The sequence below is a fragment of the Eschrichtius robustus genome, chromosome 1 (assembly GCF_028021215.1).
Source record: "Eschrichtius robustus isolate mEscRob2 chromosome 1, mEscRob2.pri, whole genome shotgun sequence".
Lineage (NCBI taxonomy): Eukaryota > Metazoa > Chordata > Mammalia > Artiodactyla > Eschrichtiidae > Eschrichtius > Eschrichtius robustus.
Window position 1 is genome coordinate 75625214 of NC_090824.1, and position 27490 is coordinate 75652703.

Below are 27490 nucleotides of genomic sequence, written 5' to 3' on the forward strand. Positions count from 1 at the left end.
CCCTCCACAGCCCCACTCCCACACACCTTTGGCTGGAAGTTGAAAATGCATTCCTTCACAGAAGTACACTGAGTGCCCATTACCACCTGATAAGCCAAGGAAATATTGTAATAAGTCATACACAGGCCTTGCCCTTGTGCAACTTGCATTCTAATATGGGGGTGAGGGAGGATGGATATCAAACAATTAATTATATAATCAGTTATTCAGTCTACTACAAAAGAGAAATTATGGATGTTACAAGAGAATTTATAATAAGGGCATGTAGCCTACACCATAGTATAGTTGGGTGGTTAAGAATGTGACTTCAGAAGCCACATTGCCTAAATTTGAATCTGACACCACTTTTCATTAGCCGTGGAATGTTGGGCAAATTGCTTATCTTTCTGTGCCTCAGTTTCCTCATCTGTAAAATATAGTTATTTCAAGTTTAAGAAAATTGAAACTCCTAACGCATTTTCATTGTTTAGAAGAGGGCCAGGTACATAATGTACATTCAACAAGTTTGGCTGTTTTTTGTCTGGGAGCTCAGGGAAAGCTTTTCTTTGAAATGACGAAGTTGAAATGAGCTTTGAAGGATAAGTAAGAATTAAATAGGCAAAATTGATGGGGAACCAGTTAGAAGGCAATTGCAATAGTCCAGGGAAATGAGGATGGTAAATTGATCCAGAATGGTAGTAGAGGCAGAAGTGGATGGATTTGAGGGATGTTTAGGAGGTAAAGGTAGGATTTTAAAATATTGGATAGGGGTGGTAAGGAAGAGAGTTTCTGGTCTCTACAGCCATGACTGAATAGGAGATGCTGGAGGATGATTACCCTCTGTGTGTGTGCGCGCGTGGTGGTGTGGATGGAGGAGACTACCAAGGAATCAGTCTCCTTGAGGTAATAAGCCCCTTATAGGGAGAGTTGGACGAGTGGGTCAGCCAGGGAGACTGGAGAGACTACCAGGAAGAGCTATTGGGTAAGCAAGTGAATAAACAGGCCTGGAGTTCAGACGTCTTGCCCAGAGATACAAATGAGAGACGTAAGTATATAGATAGTTTGTTGAAGAAAATAATGAATTGAGACCTTGTACGTGAATTAGACATTCTTGAAAAGAAAGTATAGAATGAAAAAAACAGAAGGCCTAGGACCAAAAAGCTTGGTGAACTTCAACAATTAAAGGCCGGTAGAGGAGAAGAATAGCAAAGGAGAATTGGCCAGAGAGGTAGAATGAAAATCAGAAAAGTGTGATGTCCTGGAAGCCATTAGAAAAAAGTGTTTGGGCGGCGGGGGTGTTTCTGAAATCTTTATGACCCTTCCTTGGCGCCCTGAGAGTTTTAATTTAGGTCTCTCATTACTCAAAGTTGGATGCTAGTGACTTAGAACATCTATAGCAGGTTAGGCTGACTGAAGCTGGTTAGTTGAACATGATCTTTAGACGCTAGAATCTAAAGTATAGTTATTCCTGTTTGCTGTAAATTAGATTTAATGTAGAGGAAGCAAGGGCTACAGTGCATATTCAAGCTCAATAGATATTAGCCTGCTGAAATTAATGAATTATTTTGAAGGCCATTCATCTGGGTGGTGATTCCCTCTAAGGCTGCCTAGCATCTCCAAGGTAGGTAGAGACACTGGCAAAAACAGTTTTTTTCCAAATAGTCTATCCAGCAACATTCGTTGAGTACCTCCTAGAAATAGCGGTTACATACCAAGAAGTGTGCGAGATGTTTCATTAATCCTCATTAATGGCCCTGTAATTTGAGCCGCCTTTGTACAGAGGAATGAACTAGACTCAGAAAGATTTATTTACTTAGTGGGACAGAAATTTGAACCCAGATCCCTCTGACTTTAAGCTCATCATGCCTCCACATACAAATATAACTAAAATACGAAGTAGAAGGTAATTATCCCAAAAGAGTACTTAACAAAAATACTATGAAAGCTCATATGAGACTGATTACTCTTAGCTTGACAGTGAAAAGTAGAGATGCATTAAATCCAATGGACATTTTAAAGTTCTTATATTATTGGACATTTTTGCTTTGTTCAATGCAATTGATCGCTCTTTCCCTCGGCAACACTCTACTGTCTTTGCTTCGGTGATATTGCACTCTCTGCTTCTCTAGCTTTGCCTTCTTTACCTGCTTAGTAGGTGTGGCTTATTCCGATTTTTAAATCCTGATGTTCTCTTGGGTTCCTCTTTAGCTTTTTTCACTCTACACCGAAAAATCTCAAATTTGGGGGTTTCCAGCTAAGTGTTTTTTCTAACGCATAGTGTTTAAAACATTTTAAAAAATTAGTTGTCTGCATTTAAAACCCAGAAGATTTACATAAAACTCTGTATTTCTGGCTTTTGAAAAACCTGAAGTTCTCTCTCAATCTTGGATGTGTGTTTCCATATGGCAACACTTAACTAGAGCTGAGTAGCAGCTGCTCTGTTTGGAATGGACATCCAGTTCTTCACAGACCCCTCACATTCTCTGTTGTCTCCCCAACAGTATTGGTGCAGTGTTTCATATACTAGCTCTTCTCTTCATACTCCCTGGGTAATCTCCACTCTTAAAACTACTATTTTGATACTGATAACTCTGTCACCAAGCCAACTTTTATATTTATAATCCAACCTTCTATTGAATATCACTACTTAACATGCTATAGGCAACTCAGACTAAACATGGCTGAACTCGTCTTTCCCTGTGAACTCTAAGTTTTACCAATTTTTATCCCCTAAGTATTATTCCGCTCTGGCCTTTCCTTCCCATCATTACCTTTTGAACCACATTGCTATGATTCAGGCTCTAATCATCTTGTTGGTTGCAAACAACAGAAATCATCTTTTGGCTAACTTAAGCAGAAGGGGAACATATTCGAAGGATATTGTGTGGCTCACAAAATCAGTGGGAATGCTAGAGAACCTGATTTAGAAAATGATCTGAAACCAAGGGAAGTTGGAAACATGGAGAACGTGGCCAGGATCATACCACTGAACAGTCTGTTTATGATGCTGCAGAATTCCAGTGTCTGACATTGCTGAATATTGTCTAACTGGTTGGTTCTGGATCTTTGTATTACCACTGCAAAGTCAAGGTTTTCCACAGGAGTGTCCACTTAGACTAGGCTAGGTCATGTGCGTACTTCTTCTCTGACAAGAAGAGGAGATGGGACTCTGCCCCTCATTTCAGTACCCCCACCCACCCATCCCAGCTCTATAGTGGGGATTAAGATCCACTCTTCCATTGAAGACTTTTAACCTTGGGCTATTCTCCCAATATAGGAAGGGGGAAGCAGGAAAAAAAAAAAAAACAGCAAGCATCCACAATACAACTCTTTTCTGGACTACCACAGCAGCCTCCTGACTACTTCTGTGTCCTCTGTTCCATCATCCCCCAAATCTATTCTCTATCCAACAGCCAGAGTTAGCTAACTAAAATGCATTTCTGATTATGTTGTTTCATGTTTCAGTGGCTCCTCATCCACCTAGAAGAAAATGCTTTAACATGGCGTTCAAGGCTTCTTCCTTGAAGGGTCTGGCCCTTACCTAGCCCTTCAATCTTATCTCCCTCTGATTTCTTCTTTGTGATTTACACTTTAGCAAGACTGAACTTCAGAGCTACTTAGAGTTTCCTCTACACGTCTCATGGCTGTTTTTCATTGCTGTGCTTTGTTTTGCCTTTCCTCTTACTGTCCCTGTTGGCTGAATACCCCTTTCTTGTAGCCCACCTTACCTTCCCTAGTTAACGCCTCCTCATCCTTTAAGAAACTTGCTTGATACCTTTTTCTCCTAGTTTATTAAGTCCCTTTCATCTGTGTTCCTGAAATAGTCACTACTGTCATAGTCCCTACTCTTCACCCTCTCCCCACATGTATACACAAATGTACTCCTACCTGTTGTAAGTTCTTTGAGGGTAGAGATTGTCTTATTCATCTTCGGTTCTCTTACACTACCATATTACTTCATATATTATATTCTCAATAAATGTCGAGATAATGAAGAGGCATTTGATATAGATCTTAAAGGATAAGTAAGATTCTGATAAGACAAAGAGATGAAATAAGGATGACATAATTTGAAGGCAAGTGTATTAGCTAGGCCCAGATGAGAAAAAATATATGACAATATTAAGTTGTCTGTTTTGGCCAGCATGTAAGTGTGTACGTAGAAGAATAGTGGGAATAAGACTAGAAAAGCAGGGAGTTTCCTGGCGGTCTAGTGGTTAGGACTTGGTGCTTTCACTGCTGTGGCCCCGGGTTCAATCCCTGATCGGGGAACTGGGTTCAATCCCTGATCGGGGAACTAAGATCCCACAAGCCACGGGACATGACCAAAAAAAAAAAAAAAAAAAGACTGGAAAGGCAAAATGTGGTCTTAAGAATTATGTCTTAAGTAACAGGGAACCTTTAAAAGTTTTTAAGCAGGAGACTGATTTGGCCATACTGTGTTTTAGGAAATTAATCTGGTAGCAGAAAGAATTAGTAGGGGGAGAGATCAGCTATGAGGCTTCTTTCTCCTACACGAGCTGCATAAATAAAGAAATGGCTGCAGAAATAGAGGAGTGAGATATATGAATCCTGACTTTGCCACCTAGTTTCATGGTTGAATCACTCAACTCTAAGCCTCCGTTTTCTCTTGTACAACGAGAGGACTGACTTGATATGATTGGGAAGTCTTTGCCAGCTCCAAAATCTGTGATATATTTATAGGAGAGCCTATGGGACTTGGCAAATGATTGGACGGTGGATACAGGAGGAGGTTTCAGAGGCACCTTTGAGGTTTTGAGCCTGAGTGAATGGGAAAACAGTATTGCTGTTTACAGGAGTGGGGATTGGGTGTCCCTAGCATTAGTGGTAATGCTAAGATCTTTAAAAATAGGAGCTCTAAGGCCACGTTGATCTTCTTCCTAGTTTGTAGACTAGAGCACAGAAAATAGGATTTCAATGTTGAGGGTGGTTACATTTCAGGGGAAATTAGTGCTTAGGACATATGCAGCTGTTTTTATTAACAGATTACTTTGGGGTATTTAAGCTTGTACCATCATTCTGGGGTTGACCACCCTCGGGCATTTGAGTGGTCTCAAGTGGCATTGCAAAGTGGACACTGGCCCATATGTCATATGGGCTGAGTTTTTAGAGAAGTGAGGTGAGGGTCAGAGACCAGGTTTGGGGGTGAGCAGTGGGTGTGTATTTTGGAGGGGAGGGCGCTGGGAATTGTTCGTGGGTACCTGCGATTACTTTCTAGAGAGTGATACTGCTGCCCAAGGGTTGGAGTATCAAGAATGCAGTTTGGCTTGTGGCAGAGAGAGCGCTTTATCTTTTAAGAGTAAAAGGCCCCATGTTCCAGCAACTGGGCTGACTCACTTCCATGATGGACGGAAGATTTGGCCCCTTTTAATGGGTCGTGGGATAAGGTGCAGTCACTACAGCTGAGGAGTTGACAGTGCTGCTAGGAGGCAGGGGATTCAGAGGGAGGCGGAGTTGGCCTAGTGTGGAACCCTCCCCCCCGAGTTTACGCTCTTTGGTGTGCAGAAAACAGTGTAGGTGGTGGGGGAATTTAATCGCCAGCACTAGTTTCCCGAAGCTTGGGACCGTTCCGCTGGCCAGGATCCTTTTTTTTTTCAAGCAAGCTGCAGGCTTCGCTTTGGCCCTGGAAACCGGATAGGCCTCTCCGTGCGCTCTCAACCTAACCCCGCGGTGGCGGGGGAGGGGGAAGCTCTGTCTAGTCCCGCCCATTGCGCTGTTTTGCGTGTTTGCCCCTGTGGTGAGTGGCAGGGGAGTTTAGCCAATGAGGACGCGGGGCGGGCAGGAGCATCAAGTTAGGCTGCGCAGGAGGAGGGGGAACTGGTGCTGGAGAGACAGCGAGAGGGGCGAACCGGCCCCCCACGGCCGCTGCAGGTAAAGGCACCTCTCTTACCTTGCTGGGGTGAGGCATAGCTCTTTTTCTACTTAAGGGCTAATCGGGCCTTCCCGCCTGTAGCCTCCACCCTCACATTGCTCCCACCCGGGCATCCACACCCCCCCCACCCCGCATCTTCCCGTCTTGGCCATCCCCACCCTGGAGGGCACCCCGCTAGCTCACTCCCTCAAGAGCATGTACCTCACCTCCATTTTGGGGGCTCCAGTTGCCCGACATCTCCCGCCTCTGCTGTGTGGGCCTTACTGGCACCAGCCCTGGCAGTATGAGCAGGTAATGTACCCGGGTCCCCGCCACCCCCGCCCCCAGTCGCGTCTCCCTCTCCGTCAACCCCGCACTTCCTTACCTTGCCCCTTCCCTTCCACATGAGTACATATAATTTCTGTAGTTTCTCCTTTACCCCTTGAACATACGTACATGCTTTTAGCATTCATAGTTGCCTATTTTGCTTTCCCTGTTTATTCAGAAGGACTCACTTTACCAGCCATGTTTGCCCCAAATGTCCATACTCCTGATTGAGGTTTGAGTGCTTTTTTCGGTAATTGGGAAAACAAAAACAGAGTAGCCGCACATTTGGAATTGAGAATGGTGAAGATAGAGAAAATGGCCTAGGATCTCGATCTTCGTGAGGAGAATCTCCTGAGTGGCTCCAAGTTAATAGCTCTATTTCTTATGGTCTGTGTCCTTCCATCCTGATCCTTTGCTGACCCTAAATTGTGATTCCATTCACCTTGGATGTTTATTTCCCATTTCTTTATAAGATTTGAGACCCTTTGGGTTTCACAAATGTCTCCATGGTACAGTTTTTAAATCCTCCTCTTTTAAAATTATGTTGGTGATTTTCATTTTAAGCCTTCTGATTTATTTTATTTTCAAGGGATTTCTTTAAATTGCTTCTACCCATCATGTTTCCATATCGTGTTTATGTCTGCCTGCCTGCCTGCGCTGATTCTCTTGAAAGGATACAGTTTCCAATAACAAGATTAATACTTTGAAGTAAAATAGTTTGTTCTTTGAGCAGTTAGAGGTTAAGTGGGCATGGCTGCTACTTTCTAAAAGTGCGTATTAACCCCCCAGAAAAGATCAGTTTTTGTCAATATGGCATTCATCTGTTATCTTCTAAGAGGATGGACAGTACAGAGAAATCTGTAAAGGGAGAATGGATGTCTGTAGTTCAGTTTATATAATTTTATGTTTTAGACAGCTGGACTAATTTCTGTTGCAGTGTTTCTCATCCGTCATAAACAATATGATAAACTCCCTTTTGAGAGACCATAAGAAATCTTACCCCATCAGAGAGATGTCAATAATGCTTCCAAACCAGGCATACTTCTTTCTCTGCCCCCCGCCCCTGCCCATGTTACCTTTTACAGATCCTCACAGGCCAAGAGATATTGTCCAGTTTTATTGAATATAAATAACCTAAACAATGAGATGTTTTCCTTTTCCATTTGATAAATATAAAATTATAACACCGAATGCACATTTTCAAACTTTGCATACCTTCCATCTCCCAGTTGAGAATCACTGCTTTGTTGAAAGGTATGGGGAGATTGACATGGAAAAGTATAGAGTAGAATTAAAACTAACTCCTTTATGATTGGACAGACAAGTTGTTATTGAAATGGGCAAGGGTAGGGAGACACGTTAAAATAAGAACAGGAGAGTTGGGACTCTAGATTTCTAAGAAAACCCAGAAGAACTACATTAAAGATGATAAAGCTGCAAAAAAAATCAGTTTATATTTATTTCAAGGGAAGGGAGTAGTTTCTCCTCAAAGAAGACGATGGGATGAAGGGCTTTATATAAAGAATTTCTCTGGCTTGTTATTTGGAAGTTTTAGATGGGTGGCCTTGGATTTTAACCTTAACTTACTAGTTAGTTCTACTTCTCCCCCTCCCCCTTACCCCCCCCCCCCCCAAGGTTTTCTGTTGTTAGTCTACTCATTAGTTTGGAATTATGGAAAGTGATTAAGTGCAACCATCAAGCTTTGTCTTTCCTTTTGAGCATATACATATGTTCCTCTTTGGGGCAGTGGTAGGTGAAGACTGACTTTTCATTCTCAATATGATTAAAGTTTGCTATGATTTCTTTATCTAGGCAGTTGCTTTACTTAGGGATATATTAAGGGTTTCGTATATTTGAATGCTTAACATCTATTTATTTAATTAATTAATTTATTTATTTATTTATTTATATTTGGCTGCATTGGGTCTTCGTTGCTGCACACAGTCTTTCTCTAGTTGCACACAGGCTTTCTCTAGTTGCGGTGAGTGGGGACTACTTCACATTGCGGTGGCTTCTCTTGTTCCGGAGCACAAGCTCTAGGCACGCGGGCTTCAGTAGTTGCGGCTCACGGGCTCTAGAGTGCAGACTCAGTAGTTGTGGCGCATGGGCTCAGTTGTTCTGTGGCATGTGGTATCTTCCCAGACCAGGGCTCGAACCCGTGTCCCCTACATTGGCAGGGGGATTCTTAACCATTGTGCCACCAGGGAAGTCCAACATCTATTTATTTTAATTACCAGGGTTTGAACCATGGAAAGAGAATTCTACCAAGAGCTCATCTACCATGGGGTAGATGAAGTTGGTAGAGTAGGCCAGACATGGGTATAGCCAGGATAACCCGTAAATAGGAATAGATGGAGGGGTGAAGAAAGTTGGAGGTATGTTTGGAGAAGGTTTATTCTTTTGAGAGTCAAGGACAACTTAAAGATGTGAGTTAAAAAAGAAGCTGGAGACTAGGATTAAAAAAATTGTACAAGATGAATTAGGTCAGTAGAGGTGAGTTGATGGGATGGGACTGAGAAGTAGTGAGACTTGATGCTGTGGCATTAAGTCAGTGGTGAGGGTTTTAAATTATTGGGCCCCGACTGACCCAGGAGAAGCAGAAATTTGGCCCAAAAATTGGGAAGGGAGATAAATGATAAGTGCATTGACCTTTAAAAACTTATACTTGAGTCATATGGAAGTAAGGAAATATTTCAGAAGCTATTAGCCTCGTTTCTCCCATTAAAAAATGAGATCTCTCTCTCTCTCTCTCTGACGTTGGGCTGTTGTGGAGGGAAGGAAGAGCATTTGAGTGAATAAATAGCAATGAGTCCTGGAAAGGACAAAATACCCCATGGAAGAAAAGGCAGGTTATAAACTATTATCAGCATAAACTTTTAGTTAGTGCAAACTTTCACTGTAGTTTTTTTGTGACACTTAACTGTTAGATATTTAGTGTAACTTCTCTGACAGTGAATAGGAGGTGAAAGATAATAGGTGGCAAAGTAGGGCATAACTAGAAAAAAGCTGATGGTAGTGTTCAGAAAATCTAAAATTATTGAGTAGATTTTCACTAAATTAAGAAATATCCATAACTTTAAAGAAATAAATTTATTTATTTATTTATTCATTTATTTAGTTATGGCTGCATTGGGTCTTCGTTGCTGCATGCAGGCTCTTCTCTAGTTGTGGTGAGCGGGGGCTACTCTTCATTGCGGTGCGCAGGCTTCTCATTGTGGTGGCTTCTCTTGTTGCGGAGCACGGGCTCTAGGTGCGTGGACTTCAATAGTTGTGGCATGCGGTCTCAGTAGTTGTGGCTCGCGGGCTCAGTAGTTGTGGCACATGGGCTTAGTTGCTCCGCAGCATGTGGAATCTTCCCGGACCAGGGCTCGCACCCGTGTCCCGTGCATTGGCAGGCGGATTCTTTTTTTTTTTTTTTAAAGTATTTGTTTATTTATTTATTTATGGCTGTGTTGGGTCTTCGTTTCTGTGCGAGGGCTTTCTCTAGTTGTGGCAAGCGGGGGCCACTCTTCATCGCGGTGCGCGGGCCTCTCACTATCGTGGCCTCTCTTGTTGCGGAGCACAGGCTCCAGACGCGCAGGCTCAGTAATTGTGGCTCACGGGCCCAGCCGCTCCGCGGCACGTGGGATCTTCCCAGACCAGGGCTCGAACCCGTGTCCCTTGCATTGGCAGGCAGATTCTCAACCACTGCACCACCAGGGAAGCCCAAGGCAGGTGGATTCTTAACCACTGCGCCACCAGGGAAGTCCTATCCATAACTCTTCTGATCACCATTTTGAGTTACTTTGGGGCAGGTATTAGATAGGAGAGGCTGGAATGAGCTGGTGGAATAATTTAACCAGGAGTGGGAAGTGATAGGGACCCTGGTTAAGATGTGAAGGGTATACAATTACTGAAGCTAGGAAAATCTTGTTTAACATTGGTGGAGATGCCATGTATGCTTTGTAATTTTGACCAATGTGCCAACTACTGATGAGTGTGTCCTCTTATCTATGTCTGATTTTCTGGGCTACTTACCCACATTATATTGTTTTGCAAGGATAACTGGAATGGGTTAAGGAAAGGGGAAAAAAAGTTTGGGGGTTGTGTGGAAGGGCCTTCTTCAGTCAAGTCTGTACTGTGTCACTGACAAATTTCTTCTCTGATATCTTCTAAAAGTTAGGAGAAATGGTGTTATCAAGCAAGGCTTTCCTGGATTGACAAATACTGATATCATATACAAAGAGCAGATACTACATTTTCATATAGTTTAGTTAGGTGGTGATGTACTTATAATTCCTTGTCTTAGTTTTTCCTTTTCCCAGCATTTTATGAACTTAAAGCCCCAGATGTGGATTTAGTAAACATAATTTCAGTTATTTGTAGGACAGTTTTTCAAGATAGGAAGTATTCTACTGTCTCATCTTGGAATCAGGGAATAACAGTTAGTTTCTCTAAGAACTGAATGGTTCATTCCAGACGCTGCAAGCAAATACTTTAATTCATTAAATTTTTTTTGAGTAGCTATTGTGTATGTGATATTCTTCTGGTTCTTTAGGGATCCACAGATGAATAAGACGTGGTCCCCACCATTCAGGAACTCTTCTTTCTCGGGGAAAGAGGAGCTGGGCCACCATGCAGAGTTGTGCAAGGTGTGCATTCCACGTGTTCACTATCATCATAGATAATATGTTTAGTATGACAGTTTTCCAGCAGATGGCAAACAAGTGTCTTGAGTAGGCAGCTTTTTACAATGTGCACAAAGGAACCTTTTGGGCCTTCAGAGGAAATGGACAAGAAACTTACCATTTTAATAAAATGTTAAATATAAGTGCTTTAAATAAGGTGCAGACAATGCTGTGGATATTTAAAGGAGGTGAAGGGACCAAGTCATCACAAATTGCTCACCTTATGGAGGTTCAGGGCTCACCTTGTGGAGTAGAAGACCTTTGAGGGTGTCAGAGATTTGAGCTGGAAGAGAAGTTTGGGAGGAGCGTGGTGGGGATGTTCCAGGAAGAAGCTACAGCACAATAGGCAAAGTCATGCAGATAGGAATGCCATTAAGGGAACCGTATTGTCCAGTTGGACTGGATTGTAGGGTATATATAGGAAGTGATGAGAGCATAGGAAGTGATGAGACTGAAAGTTGGGAATATAAACTAGAATGAAATTGTAGAATTCTTTGAATCTCTTGCAAAGGAAGTTTTTGATCTTAAATGTGAGAAAGTGGGGCGGGGGCGTCGTAACAGAAACACTATGTATAGATTCATCGATAGGTTAAGTAGAATAAAGTTTGTGAAACTTCCTGGGTAAGATTATACTATAAGCTTGGTTAAAGGTGGTTATTTTTGCCAGTAGTCAGTAAAAGTATCTAAAATACAAGGAAACTTACAAAATACAGTATATCCAGAAGCCTTTAGCTATATTCACTGAAGTATTGCTGGTGTATTGTTAAGTTCTGTCAACTTACGAACCTGAAATAGAAGGTGAATGAATGTTAAATTTCCTGATCTCTACCTAAGAATGATAATTGTAAAAAGAAATGGACAGAGATAGCTGAATGATCTTGACAGACAGAAGCTTCAAAGTGTGTAAGAACCCCAAAAGGGCGTTAGATTATTTCTTTTTTTCTTTTTTAGTTTTAGTTTTAAAGCAGAAATGTGGATGTTCTTTCCGCTGTGTCTCTGTCCTCAGATTACCTCACATTTTCATCTTCTCTTATTATTTTGATGCTATTTGAAATTAAGGCTAGAAATTTTCCCTGAGGTCACCTACTTTGCTTATTTGTCATTTGTCTTCCTACAACAGGAGTTCCACCATCTTCCTCTGAAGACCTAGCCATCTTGCTCCATGAAGGTCAGGACAATCTGACATGCACTTGTTTCTTGCCTCTTTACCTGAAGAGTAGTCCTCTTCCATTGTGTACATTTTTTTCTTAATAGGGGAGGGGAGGGGAGAGCCATTACCCCCCCTCCCCTTCCCTCCCTAAACCTTGGGGAAGTAACCCCCATTGCTTTCCCAAGATGGCAGACCCCATCATGGATCTGTTTGATGACCCAAATTTATTTGGCCTGGACTCTCTTACTGATGACAGCTTCAATCAGGTTACACAAGACCCTATTGAGGAAGCCCTTGGACTGCCAAGCTCTCTGGACTCCTTGGATCAGATGAACCAGGATGGTGGAGGTGGTGATGTGGGGAATTCATCAGCAAGTGACTTGGTCCCCCCACCAGAGGAAACAGCCCCCACAGAACTTCCCAAAGAATCGACAGCTCCAGCTCCAGAATCTTTAACCTTGCATGATTATACCACTCAGCCCGTCAGCCAAGAGCAGCCAGCCCAACCTGTCTTACAGACACCGACGCCAACGTCAGGACTTTTGCAGGTCTCCAAGAGCCAGGAGATCCTGAGCCAAGGGAATCCTTTCATGGGTGTCTCTGCCACAGCTGTCCCTTCCAGTGGTGCTGGCGGGCAGCCACCTCAGTCAGCCCCTAAGATTGTTATCCTTAAGGCCCCACCCAGCTCCTCAGTCACTGGTGCCCACGTGGCACAAATTCAGGCCCAAGGTATCACCAGCACAGCTCAGCCCCTTGTGGCTGGCACAGCCAATGGTGGAAAAGTCACTTTTACCAAAGTGCTAACCGGCACTCCCCTTCGACCTGGTGTTTCCATTGTCTCTGGTAATACAGTGTTGGCCGCCAAGGTCCCTGGGAACCAGGCTGCTGTTCAGCGCATTGTCCAGCCCAGCCGACCAGTAAAGCAGCTGGTCCTACAGCCAGTTAAGGGTTCAGCTCCTGCTGGAAACCCTGGGGCCACAGGGCCCCCACTGAAGCCTGCAGTTACACTGACCTCTACACCTACCCAGGTGACTTGAGTGAAAGGGGGAGGTGAATTTTGGTTTAGTAGAGGGCCCAGCAACTGTGTGAGAGCAAGTACAGGAGAGCTGTCTCTAGGAAATCCTGTTTAAATTCCATCTTTACTTTTTATCAGTTAGTATTGACAGCAATGTATTTGTTACTTACTAGGTGGAAGCAGTTAGTGTTAATGTATTTTTTTGAGCTCTTACTACATATCTACACTGTGCCTAGCTGGTGCTGAACAAGATAGACACAGTCCCTGTCCTTGCAGAGCTCACAGTCTGCCAGGAAATACAGACCTTAAACAAGAACTCATAATAATGTATGATATAAAGTTATATGAGTAATATAGGATGCAATGGGAACAAGAATCATTTTTGGAAAACTACATTTATTTATATTTGCAAGACTTACGGAAGCTATGTGTATCTCTCCCCTGTTGTTATTACTAAGATTGTCCTCCTCTGACTTTGCCCAGTGAAAAGGCTAGTTTCTAGTATAAGAAAATAGAGGCTGTAGTCTCTGAATCAAGGGCCAGAAGGGTTTGGGGGGAGGGGAAGACAGTATTAAGATAAGTAGCATTGGTGGAGGAAGCTATAAGGAGGTGGATTTCAGTTCAGTATAGACTTTTATTCTAATAGATTTCCAGAAAATGGAATGACTGCCATAGAAATAGAGCGAGCCTCCCAACAGTTTTTCCAGAACAGGCTTGGTACCCGCTGGGCAGAGGTTATATAGAAAAGATCTTATCAGGAAAGAGAGGAGGATGAACAAAAGGAATTATACTGTGTTTTCTGACCCTCAGCTTTTGTAACTCTAGGATGAGGAAAACTGGTGTGAATATTAAGGGGTCTGCCATTCTTTAATGTTCTACCTCTCTTGCAATTTCCTTTCTTCACTCTAGGGTGAATCGAAACGCATCACGCTGGTCCTCCAGCAGCCACAGTCTGGAGGTCCCCAAGGACACCGGCATGTCGTGCTGGGGAGTCTGCCAGGCAAGATAGTGTTACAGGGCAACCAGCTGGCGGCCCTGACGCAAGCCAAGAATGCCCAGGGGCAGCCGGCCAAAGTAGTGACTATCCAGCTGCAGGTGCAACCGCCACAGCAGAAGATCCAGATTGTACCACAGCCTCCGTCGTCGCAGCCACAGCCCCAGCAGCCATCCTCAGCCCAGCCAGTGGCTCTTTCCTCTGTGCAGCAGGCTCAGATAATGGGACCAGGGCAGGGCCCGGGACAGAGACTTTCAGTACCGCTCAAGGTGGTGCTGCAGCCCCAGGTGAGACTTCCGTAGTTAAGAAGGGAAACACATCCCTTAGTCCCTGGCTGTTCCCCTCGGCAGTCACTCACTGTTGAACGTGGGGCCAGTCTAGGTTCATACCTCTGAAGTGACATGCAGACTTTTATTTCCTTCACCCGTGGAAACCTTGTTGTAATTATGTCATGAAAAGATTTGAGGGTTATTATTGGGTTTGGGATCAGAGATGACTTATCTGGTAAATTGTCTTTGAACCGTTTCATTTACAATCTTTTCTTAATGTTCTTGTGAAATAAAAATGACTGGAAATATCCTCTCATTTGAAACATAAAGAAGTAGCCTTAAAGAGGTCAAGTGATTGTCCTTCCTCTCACCCCCAGGGAGATGAAGGTAGACCAAGAGTAGAATTTGTATTTTTTTACCTTTAGCCTAGAGACCAGCGTTGGCTGTATTGTTTGAAAATTTTCTGGAATTATGGAGATGAGTATTGACATTAGGAGCATGGCTAAAGGATATTGAAGGTTAATTTGGCACAGTTCTTGCCTTTTCTCATCCGCATCCCACCAAAAAATACTTTTTTTTTTTTTTTTTTTTTTTTTGGAATGTGTCTCTAGGTTCAGTAAGACTTGGTCTGAGTCTGGTTCTTGAGGAATTAGAGAACTGACGTTTGTAGCCTACCTGCTTCAGAGTTGTTTTATTCAGGTTATTTAGCTACAAGCATGTTGAAATTCTAGTGTCTTTATTTCTGTAGGCCGGCTCTTCCCAAGGGGCCTCTTCTGGACTCTCCGTAGTTAAAGTTCTAAGTGCCAGTGAAGTGGCAGCTCTCTCCTCACCAGCAAGCTCTGCTCCTCATACGGGAGGCAAGACGGGAATCGAGGAAAACCGTAGGCTGGAGCACCAGAAGAAGCAAGAGAAAGCAAATCGGATTGTAGCAGAGGCCATTGCTAGGGCCCGTGCCCGGGGCGAACAGAACATACCTCGAGTCCTGAATGAGGATGAGTTGCCTAGCGTTCGGCCTGAGGAGGAAGGTGAAAAGAAACGCAGGAAGAAGAGCAGTGGGGAGAGGCTCAAGGAAGAAAAGCCAAAGAAGAGCAAAACATCTGGTACCTCCAAAACCAAGGGCAAGAGTAAGCTAAAGTAAGTACCACCCTTTGCTCTTTTGACGGGACATTTGAGGATAGTGCGTACATTTTAAAATTCGTGTTGTATTCAGCAGCTACAAAGTTCAAGGTGATCTCTCTATCATAGAAGATAATAAGGCCTTTCTTTTCTCTGTCCCAAGTGAATACCAAGGCGCGGGAAAGATAGCCAGTCTTGTGTTAGGGGTTACATTTAAAAGCTGTGCCTGTGTTTTTCTATTTCTTCCCGATTTTGTATCACCATAGTGTGGAAGACTTCTCACTAGCCCCCTACCACCCACACCAGTAAAAGAGAGCTGCTGTAGACATAGCTGCCCTGTTCTTACATTTCATCAGTGAACTGGAGAAGATTTCAGCAACCACTGTCAGCCTTAAGCAGTCTTGACAGAACCATGGCTTGCCACATAATTCTTGTCACAATTGACAAGAATTCCTTCCGTGTCTTGTAGCTTCACTCCTTTCTCTCTAGCTTCCACTCCCTGAGATTCTTCAGGCTTTGTGGTGTAATTATAATAATGCTTCATATCTGCACAGGATTTTTCAGCTTTAAAAAGCAAGTTTCATATCTGTTATCTTACTTGATCCTCAACAGCTGTCAGGCCAGATGTTATCAGTGTTTGCTACTTACGAAACTAATGCCCAGCTAGTGACAGAACCGGAACTAAAACGAGGCTTTGTAATTCTTAGTCAAGAATTCATTCTACTGTGTTATTCTACCTTTCTTCAGGTATTTGTGAATACAGTGGTAGCAAAGATTTGTCAGATCTGGTGTAAAGGTCGGCTGGTATTTTAGAAACCCTAATATCTTCTTTTTTCAAACACGCTACTCAATAGCTGTGTGTCCCACAGACTGAAGATCTAGACACTTATGCCTGGAGACTTTGTACGTGATGGTTTAGATTAATTATATTTTCTTACTTCTAAATTTTCCTTGCCTTCACTGTAACTGAATTTGGTTTTTCCTTTTTAGCACCATCACTCCTGTGGTGGGTAAGAAGAGAAAGCGAAATACCTCATCTGATAATTCAGATGTGGAAGTCATGCCTGCACAGTCACCCCGGGAAGATGAAGAAAGCAGCATTCAGGTAAAAGGAGCCCTGAAGAACTTACTGAAAAAAATCATGTTTTACTTCTGACAGACAGACCAAGAATAGATACTGAGAGACGATAAGCCTTTGCACATTTCAACAGTTTTTCTAAACCAGAGGTAGTCCTAAAAAGTAGAAAGAGGCAAGATCTGGTCATGGTCATGTCTTTTAAATTTAAATTTGTTTTAGGCAAAAAGCATATTACTATAAGAAAGTAAGGGCTTCCCTGGTGGCGCAGTGGTTGAGAATCTGCCTGCCAATGCAGGGGACACGGGTTCGAGCCCTGGTCTGGGAAGATCCCACATGCCGCGGAGCAACTAGGCCCGTGCGCCACAACTACTGAGCCTGCGCGTCTGGAGCCTGTGCTCCGCAACAAGAGAGGCCGTGATAGTGAGAGGCCCGCGCACCGCGATGAAGAGTGGCCCCCGTTTGCCACAACTAGAGGAAGCCCTCGCACAGAAACGAAGACCCAACACAGCCAAAAAATAAATAAATAAATAAATAATTTAAAAAAAAAAGAAAGAAAGAAAGTAATACTCATTTTCTCAAATTCCAGTGTTTCAAAGACTAAGCAAATATGAAATTATGCTGGAAGATTGTTGTTTTGGGTATGGCAATACTTTGGTTTCTCTTAGAACTGTCTAGCTATCCTCCTTTTGCCTTACTTCTTCCAAAACTTCAGGGTTTTGAATTCTTGCAAAAACTTCAGGGCTTTGGCTCTGAGAACTGGGGTGTTTAAGGTACAATGTTTTTGCTACCTTTTGAAGATTAAGAAACATTGGGAAGAGAATAAAAGAAGCTGGACCAGAAGAACTTTAGTCCTCCATCTCTGTTGCCTTACGGTACCATCTTTGGCTCTAGTTTCCAACCATGGAAAGAATGTGCTGTTAATGATTCAGGAGACCCGTGGTACTTCTAAGTAGCTCTAATGGGCCTGGCCAGGTTACTTAGCTATGTGTAAGTTCTTTATCTGAAAAATGGAGGTTTGGACTAGACAAACCTCAGGGGCCTCACTAGCTATCAGTACTTTATAAATGTCTCCCCTCTTCCTTTTTTTCTTTTGATTTGAATTTTATTTTATTTATTTATTTTTTTATATCCCCTCTTCCTTAATATGCATTCACTACCTTGATAAACTGAGACTTTGGTTCTTCTGGGGTATGTTTACACGTGAGAATAGCCAAGACATTTTTGAAAAGGAGAATGAGGCAAGAGCTAGATTTAACAGACATTAGAGTATATTATGAAATAATAATTACTAAGAGTTCAAAATTAGAGAAGAAATAAGAGATTAGTAAAAGATAATAGAGTCTAGAAGAGGATTCAAATAGTTGTTATGAGAAGTTAGTATATGAGTTAAAAGGCCATTTAAAATCAGTGGAGGGAATTCCCTGGTGGTCCAGTGGTTAGGACTCTGCACTTTCACTTCTGAGGGCCCGGGTTCAATCCCTGGTCTGGGAACTAAGATCCTGCAAGCCGTGTGGCGCAGCCAAAAAAAAAAAAAAAAAAAAAATAATAATAATAAAAAATAAAATCAATGGAAAGAAAGATTATTTAATAAATTAAGTTAGGACAACCGGCTACACATTCAGGAAGAAATAAATAAAATTGGATTTCTTGCATTACTCTTTAACAAAAACAATTTCTAGTTTAATCAAAGGTCTAAATGCAAAAATTGAAATCATGAACCTTTATAAAACATGGATAAGTTTTTTTTTAAATAATTGTAAAATCAGGTAGATCTTTCTAAGGAGAGTATTAAAATTCAGAAGTCATAAAGGGAAAGATCGATACATTTAACTGTATAAAAATTACGCATGTACAACAACAACAAAATTCTCTAAACAGCATAGTGGTTAAGACCACAGACTGGAGCAGGATTTCTTGGGTTCTCATCTTAACGCTACTGTTCACTAACACTGTCACTTCAGGCAAGTTTACTTAACCTCTTGGTGTCTCAATTTCCTCATCTCTAAAATGCAGATAGTAATATCTACCAAGTAGGGTTGTTAGGAGGCTTAAATGTAAACGTTTATAAACAGTGTTTAGGTAAGAGAGCATAGTAAGAGTTATGTATGTGTTTGTTAAATAAATAAACAAAGGGTTAAATAAGGTGTTTGTTAAATAAACAAAACACAAACTGAAGGCAAATCTTAGTGATACAAGAAATACAAAGATTAAAAAAATTTTAGAAGTGGTGTATTAATATGCTAGGGTTGCCAATACAATATACCACAGATTGGGTAGCTTAAACAACAGAAATTTATTTTCTCACAGTTCTAAAGGCTAGAAGTCCAAGATCAAGAGGTCAGCAGGTCTGGTTACCTCTGAGACCTCTCTCCTTGGCTTGCAGAGGGCTACCTTCTCACTGTGTCCGCACATGGTCTTTCCTCAGTGCGTATATTCCTGGTGTCTTTGCGTGTGTCCAAATTCCCTCCTCTTTTAAGGACACAAATCCAGTTGAATTAGTGCCCACCCTAATTTAATCACCTCTTTAAAGGCCCTGTCTCCAAATACAGTCACATTCTGAGGTACCAAGGGTTAGGATTTCAACATAAGAATTTGAGGGGATACAATTAAGCCCATAACTTTGGTAATACCAGTGTTGGCAATGGAGACCTCACAGTCCCCCCAGGTCTTTTCTCCAGAGGTAACCTCTGTTACTATTTTTGTGTATCCTTCCAGAAATATTCTTTACTTTCATGAGCACTCTAATTCCACTCCCACTTACTGTAAGTATTCCATACCTACTCTTCTGTACTGTTGCTTTTTTTCTCCAACAATATATCTTGAAGGTAGTTCTTTATCAAAAAGATAGATCTAGCTATCCTTCCTCACACTCTCTTTTTTATTATGAAAAATTTGAAATACACACCAAAGTAGAGAGATTATTTAATGACGTCCCGTGTTCCATCATCCCAGAAAGTTCCCTTGTACCCTCTTTTCAGTCAGTTCACCATCCTCTCCCCCACACCTCCACATAGGTAACCATTGTGCCCATTTTTATTACCATAAATTAACCTTAGCCTGAACTTCATGTAAATGGAATCACATAGTATGTACTCTTGGGTCTCACTTTTTTCAGCATTATGTTGTTCAGATTTATTCATGTTGTTGATGTGTCTGAAGTTCATTCTTTTTTTCTTTCTTGAGAATCGTTTTTATTTATGAATATAGCACAGTGTTTATTCATTGTATTAGACATTTGGTTTGTTCCCAGTTTGGAGCTGTTATGAGTAAATCTGCAATGAACAGTCTCAGTACACATACTTTATGGACATAGGTTTTCACTTCTCATAGCTAAATCCCCAGGAGTTGATAGACTGTGGGGTAGTTAAACATTTAACCATTTAACTTTATAAGAATCTGCCAGCTTCCGAAGTGATTGTGTCATTTTACACTTCCACCAGCAGTGAGAGTTCCAGTTCCACATCTTCAACATTCGGTCTTGTTAATTTATCCCATTCTTTTTAAATAGTTCTATAGTATTTCATACTTTGACTATAGCGTAATTTGTTTAACCAATCCCCTGTTGATAGGCATTTAGGTTTTCTCTGGTCTTCTACTACCACAAGTAATGCTACAGAGATTTGTATATATGTGCAAATTTATCTGTAGGATAATATCTTTGAAGTGGAATTGTTGGATCAAAGGGTATTGTCAAGTTTTCTTCTGTAGAAATTTTCTTCATGCCAGTGTGTACTCTCACCAACAATGTGTGCGTTCCTGTTTCAAATATTTGATCCAACTTTCTGATTTTTGCCACTTCGTTAGGTGCAAGAAAAAAAGAAAAAGGGGATCTCAGTTTAGTTTTCAGTTGTAACAATTTTATTCTGAGTGTGAGCATCATTTTACACTAAAAGCCATTCTGTTTTTTTCTATGAACTGTCTATTTATGTTATTTGCCCATATTTCTATTGTATTGATCTTTTTCTTAGTTATTCAAAAGACCTCTTTATGCTTGGGAGATGTATCATATGGCATTTTTTCTCTAGTTTATTATTTGTCTCAACTTTATGATGGATTATATTGATATTACGCAGATATCTTAAACTTTTTGCAAGGTCAAATTGATCAATTTATTAGAAACACCTTCTCTACTCCAGGATTATAAAAAAAAATTCTTCCACATCTTCTTTTAGAAATTTTATGTCTTTTTTTTTAACTTTTAAATCTTGCAGTCTTTTTGTAGATTTGTTTCTTACATCCACTAGACGGCCAGTCATCTGTTTTCAATCCCATTTTATAGAATAATCCACTTTTTCCTCACTGATTAGAAGTTCTGTTTTTATCATGTTCTAAATCCACATAAGTATTTTAGTCTATATCTGGACATTATTTCCTTGACATGTTTATCTCTTCTTGGAGAGGTACCAAGTTGTGTTAATTAGTATAGCTTTATATTGTCCTTAATATCTGATAAGGCCAAGTATACTTTTTCATATTTTTCCTGGTTATTCTTAGATGTTTAGTTCTCCATTTGAATTTTAGAATCAGCTTATCTAATTAAAAAATTTTGTTAATTTTGTTTTTCGAATTTATGTGATTAGGGAGGGTATATATATTTCACTATTTATTCAACTCTCTTTTAATGTCCTCCTATAGTGCTTTAAAGTTTTCTTCACATAGATTTTATGTATTTCTTACTAAATTTAACGCTTAAGATAATTAATATTTTCTCATAAAAAGAATATTTTCTCTTATTGTATTTTCTGCCTTAGTCTATATAAGAATGCTATTGATTTTTAAAAATTAATTTTATGCCAAGCAAGTTTACTCAATTTCAGTAGTTCTGCTTCTAATGACTCATTTGATTTTGAGTTTTCCAGGGGTTATAATCATGATTGAAAAATAATAATTTTGTCTCGCCATCCTTCCTAATTTTTTTATCATGAGCTGCAAGTATTACTTAGATTATTTAATTAAAAAATCTTTTACTCAACCATTTGAAAGAATAAGGCAGATTTGAAATGTATTGATATGGAAAACATCTCCAAGAAAAATGTTAACAGAAAAGTAAGCAGCAGAACAATACATACAGTATGATCCTATTTATTAAAACAAACAAAAAAACTTTAGAACTAAAACAAAGAAATAATTAGAAACAAAATGTTCTTGCACCTTTGCACTCCAAGGTTGCTCCTCCTGTGAAGTTCATTGCACTCTGCAGGTTGAGAGTCCTGTTTCAATTTTTTAGAGCCTCTTGCCAATAGGTTACTTTCAGGTGGAATCTGATACTTTGATAGAACAATTCAGCAAGTTAATATATATTCAGTACATAGAATAAGTTACATGATTTGACATCACATAATTTGATAAATAAGCTCTTTATCATCTTTTGGTTTGATTTTTCATAGGGATTTTGGAGTCAAATCTAAGTATATGACTATAGGCGAATAGTTTTAAAGGTTTTCTCCTTGAGAGACCTAAGCAGTTATTTTAACCATTTTTGCCTCTATAGAAGAGACGCTCAAACCGCCAAGTTAAACGGAAAAAGTATACAGAGGATCTGGATATAAAGATCACAGATGATGAAGAAGAAGAAGAAGTAGATGTAACTGGTCCAATCAAAACTGAGCCTATCCTGCCTGAGCCAGTGCAGGAACCAGATGGCGAGACTTTGCCTTCCATGCAGTTCTTTGTGGTAAGCTGAGAACGTAAGCAATTTGAGACCTTTGTCTTGCTGCTCACAATCTCTGTTGACTGACTGCATCTTTTGCTACAGGAGAATCCCAGTGAAGAAGATGCAGCCATTGTAGACAAAGTGCTTTCTATGCGTATTGTGAAGAAGGAGGTGAGGCCTCTATTTTTAATGTCAGCCCATAATGCTACAGTTACAGGCTGTATGTAATGAGCACCTTTGGATGTCAGTCTATATTGCTACAATGTAGTTACAAGAGATGGTGGAGAAAAGTTAGGTGGAAAGTAGGAGCTGTCTTATTGCCACTTCTTTCGCTTATTTGCTTAAACTGGAAAAGGGCTTATTTTCTCCAGCTGTCAAGCCTCCAGCATTGAAATACCAGATTAAGTTCTTTAATCCCTTAGTCAGTAATATATTCTGGGAGCATTGGTATGAAGCTCTACCATGTGTGTTAAAATGAAAGGTTCCCTTTGACAAATAAGTTGTTAGTAACTGTAATTTCTTTCTTCTCAGCTTCCTTCTGGACAATATACTGAAGCAGAAGAATTCTTTGTCAAGTACAAGAACTAGTATGTGATCTGTGCAAAAAAGCTTTTCACCCCAAGTTCCTCAGGGTTGTAAAAAGTTCTCCTGTATAGTCTATCCTGGGTGGGAATGTGTCCCTTTTTTTATAGTCTCCTCACCTGTTTTTGGTGAGGAAAATGTCTATTCAGAGAGAAGCTCAGGAATTGACTCTTTATATTTACCTGCAGAAAGGTGGGGTGAGGATGGTTCCTGATAAAATGCCTTGTAAAATCCTCTTTACGTTAGTCTAAGATTAAGACCTCGCTACTCAGAGTGTGATCCGTGGACCAGCAGAGTTAGCGTCATTTGGGTGCCTGTTAGAAATGTGAACTTTCAAGCCTACCCTAGACCAGGTGGTTTGTGTGCAAAATCAAGTTTAAGAAGCACTGACCTAGGAGACTGTCTCCCCACTGAAGCACATACTCTTATGTCTGCTTCTGGCTAATCCCCACATCTCAGACACTAGCCGACCAGTTCCCCTTTCTCACACTGTGACTGGCTATTTCCATCCCCTTTAGCTCCTATCTACACTGTGAGTGGGCTACCATCTCCCAGCTAGAGAAGGATAAGAGGATCCATCAAAAACTAAAGCGCTTCAAAACCAAAATGGCTCAGATGAGACACTTCTTCCATGAGGTAATTAGGAATAGGTATTGCCTATCATTTATTTCATAGAAGCATAAATTACTGGGGTTATCAGCCTTGACTGATTCTTCAAAAGACTCATAGTTGCTTTGTATATATGGGTATAAAGTGTTCATTTTGATCATTGGACTTTCCTTACTTAGTTGCCCCAGGCTTTGTTTTACCAGGTCTAAATATGGTATTTTTATAAGTTATAGGGTACTTTCAAATTGAGTTTTTTGATATTCATGAAGTATTTTCAAAACAGATGGTAAACTGACCTCTGGTGTACTTGCGGCATTCTTCTCCCTCTAATGTCAGTCTTCAGCAGTTGATGGTATCTGTAGACATAAGCAACCATATCATTAAGAGAGAACATTTATTTTCTCAAATTTCTAATCCAGTATAACTAGAAATAGTGATAAAGGAGCTTTAATACCCCATACCCAGTGTTACTACTAGTTAAGTACTGGAACATCTGTAAGGATCTCTTGAGCTGTATTTTAACTCTCGATTTTGCTTTGTATACATATACCTTTCCCAAAATGGGATTTTTCATTACTGAGTGCCTTGAGAAGAAGAATTCTTTCTCAAAGCTTCTTAAGACCTAAAGAGGAGGACTTCCCTGGTGGCAAAGTGGTTAAGAATCCACCTGCCAGTGCAGGGGACACGGGTTTGAGCCCTGGTCCGGGAAGATCCCGCATGCTGTGGAGCGACTAAGCCCGTGTGCCACAACTACTGAGCCTGCGCTCTAGAGCCCACATGCCACAACTACTGAAGCCTGCGCACCTAGAGCCTGTGCTCTGCAATAAGAGAAGCCACTGCAGTGAGAAGCCTGCGCACCGCAACGAAGAGTAGACCCCCTCGCCGCAACTAGAGAAAGCCCGCAACAAAGACCCAATGCAGCCAAAATAAATAAATAAATAAATGTATTTTTTTTAAAAAAGCTAAAGAGGAGCTAGTAAGAAAGAGTGAAAGAAGGAATGATGTATAGCTTCAGCAAAAAACCCCAGCTGTGATAAAATACATCTGAAAAAACTATATCACCAGGTTTGCCAATAAATGAGTTATTTTCCACATCACTTGGAGAGGGCAAGTAGGGCCATGTAGGTTTTATAATTTCTTTTTATATGAAAATAATAATAATTGCGTTGTGAGGGGTTTTTTGTTTTTTGATTTTTGGTCTATATTCTTTTAAAGCCTAATTTGTGAGATGTATGATGAAACTAATCCCATTCCAGTTGGTATTAGATATATAATTTGTGACCCTTGAGCCAAGCTCTGCTAACTGACTTGTATGCCAGTCAGTTTTGCCTTTATAGGTAGGCCATTTAACCAAATCAATTATTCATTTATTCATTGTTTATTATGTGCTAGTCACTATGGTAAATAAATCACACGTGGTCTGTGTTCTCATGTAGCTCACTGTCTAATGGGGAGAGAGAGAGATTTAAAAATAATTCAAATTGTGGTAAGTGCCAGGAAAGAAAGAGCACAGGAAGACGTAAGAAAAAAACGCCTACTTTGGATAATCAGTGAAGACTTCACTGAGAATTGAATTATGAATGAGTTAGCAAGACCATGAACACATGTAAATAGTATCCCTGGCATGGGAAATAGCAATATATGAAAGCCCTGAGACAGGATGAGGAACTGAAAGGAGAGTGGGACTGATGTACGATAGAGAGTGAGTGGCCCGAAATGAGATCAGAAATTTAGGCAAGCAGGTGCTTATAGACCTTTTAGTTTTGTTTTTATTCTAAGTGCAAAGGGGGAAACCACTGGACTATTTAAAACAGGTCAGAGCACATCCAGTTTTCATTTTTAGAAGATCATCTAGGGTTTCCCTGGTGGCGCAGTGGTTAAGAATCCCCCCGCCAACACAGGGGACATGGGTTCGAGCCCTGGTCCGGGAAGATCCCACATGCTGCAGAGCAACAAAGCCCATGCGCCACAACTACCGAGCCTGCGCTCTAGAGCCCGCGCTCTGCAACAAGAGAAGCCACCGCAATAAGAAGCCTGCGCACCACAACGAAGAGTAGCCCCCGCTTGCCACAACTAGAGAAAGACCGTGCACAGCAACGAAGACCCAACACAGCCAAAAATAAATAAATAAATAAAATTTACTTAAAAAAAAAAAAAAAGATCGTCTAGACTTTGGAGAATGGATTGGAGAAGAGTAAGCATGAAAGTAGGATGAGCAGTAAGGAGGCTGTTGAAGTTTTCTAGATGAGAAATTAAAGCTTATAGCAGCGTGGTTTCAGTGGTTAGAGAGAATGGGTAGATTTAAGTTTACTTTAAAGTAGAATTGACAGGATTTGGTGCAATGGCTTATATAGATAGGTTTCTGGTCTGAGCTAATGGCTTGAGGTAGAGTCATTTATTAAAGAATGGAAGATTTTAGAAGCAACTGATTTGGGGAGAATCAAGATTTTAGTTTAGACCGTGTTAAGCTTAAAATTCTGTTAGCACATTTCTAGCAAGGAGATAGATATACAAATCTGGAGTTTTTAGGCTGCAATTTAACTTTGGAATGTATCAGCATATACATAATTATTAAAGCCTTAATAATGAATAGAGTCACCCTGGGGAAAGTTCTATACTTTCTAATAGTTCTGTACTTTTTTAAAGTTCTTTCTATAAGAGAATGGATGTAAGCCCAGAACCAATCCTTCAGCAATTCTCACAAATTTAGAGGACCAGGTGAAGAAGGGACTGTTTGCTGGAGTGGTAGGAGAAAGATTAGGAAAAAGATATATCACGAAAATCAGGGGGAAAGTGTCTTAAGAAGGAAAGAGTTTTTTCCTTAAGGTTTCTTTGAGATCTTTCTTTGGAGTCTTGGGTTATTTATCTTGGGATACCACCCAGAGTTGGATACCAGTGACTTAGGAACAAAAGAGCCAGTGAAGGTGACTGAGAATTGGCCAAAACAAAAAGTGAAACCAAAATAAAGGCTACCGAAGAGAATGTGGTGTCTCAGAAAAGCCTAGGGAAGAGAGTGCTTTGGGGAGAGAATAATGAATTGTTGAATACTTTGTATAGGTAAATTAAGGTGAGTACAGAAATGTTTCCATTATATTTGGCAATTTGGAGATCATTAATGACCTCGACAAGAGTAGTTTCATTGTGTGATGGAAGTAGAAAGAAGAGTGGAATGGGTGGACAAGTAAGTGAAGGAAGTGATGAAATGGAGGTACTGTGTGTTTAAAACTCTTGGAAAAGTTTGGGTATGAGGCAGAACAGAAGAATAGTTGCAGGGGGATGTAGAGTCAGGGAAGTCTTTTTAAGACGTGAAGTTCCCTGGTTGGGGAACTAAGATCCCACATACCGCAGCTAAGTTCGCACACCGCAACTACTGAGCCCATGCTCTCTAGAGCCCACGCACAGCAACTAGAGAGCCTGCGTGCCACAACTAGAGAGCCCACACGCCGCAACTAGAGAGCCCGTGTGCTGCAACTAGAGAAGACTGTGTGCCACAACGAAGAGCCCACGCACTGCAACGAAGACCCAGCACAGCTAAAATAAATAAACTAATAATTAAAGAAAAGATGAGAAATAGTCGAGTATGGTTGTATGTTATGGGAATGCTCCATAGCATAGAGAGAGATTCCTAAGAAGGCAAGAAGGAGTGGAATCCAAAGCATATATGGAGAGAATGGCCTGTTAGGGAGTAGTGACACTTTATCTGGTAACAGGCAAGAGGATAGATGCAAATACAGGTAAGTGTGTAGGATATGATATTATGAAAATGGGGAACTCCCTTCTTTGCTCTTAATAAATTTTGAAGTAGGGTTATCAGCTAAAGGTTGCATGGAGGAGTGGGTTTCCTGGACAGTGATCTTTTGGTCTTATTGTTTGGTTTCATAATTCCTCTAGGACGAAGAGCCCTTCAACCCAGACTATGTGGAGGTGGACAGGATATTGGATGAGTCTCACAGCATTGACAAGGACAATGGGGAGGTGAGTTGGGGCGTGGAGGAACATGAAAGGCCTCTTAAAGATTTCTTCCTGTCTGCTTGCCCATCCTTTATTTTTCAGATATGGCTGAAAAATTTCTTGGACTGAAAAGGTACTTTTGAATTTTTCTGAGAGATACTTAGAATGATACTGGGAAGGTAAAGGAGTACAGAGAGAGGGTAAAAGGAAAGATTCTCAAATATCTGG

General features: G+C 41.0%; 1 protein-coding gene across 7 annotated transcripts in view; it reads left to right on the forward strand.

The window, feature by feature from the left end:
• The window catches only part of CHD8 (chromodomain helicase DNA binding protein 8), a 57218-nt gene that overhangs the window by 6976 nt on the left and 22752 nt on the right, over positions 1-27490 (forward strand). For 3 of the 7 annotated variants that reach the window (XM_068548062.1, XM_068548101.1, XM_068548092.1), the window contains exons 1-10: positions 5801-5871; positions 11966-13023; positions 13920-14291; positions 15022-15407; positions 16380-16494; positions 21959-22141; positions 22223-22291; positions 22652-22707; positions 23221-23338; positions 27203-27286. In XM_068548062.1, the coding sequence (XP_068404163.1) occupies positions 12181-13023; positions 13920-14291; positions 15022-15407; positions 16380-16494; positions 21959-22141; positions 22223-22291; positions 22652-22707; positions 23221-23338; positions 27203-27286 (2226 nt within the window). In that variant the 5' untranslated portion in view covers positions 5801-5871; positions 11966-12180. Of the gene's footprint in view, positions 1-5800; positions 5872-11965; positions 13024-13919; positions 14292-15021; positions 15408-16379; positions 16495-21958; positions 22142-22222; positions 22292-22651; positions 22708-23220; positions 23339-27202; positions 27287-27490 lie in introns of those variants that run through there. The other 4 variants (XM_068548072.1, XM_068548083.1, XM_068548108.1 and 1 more) reach the window with 3 other exon arrangements.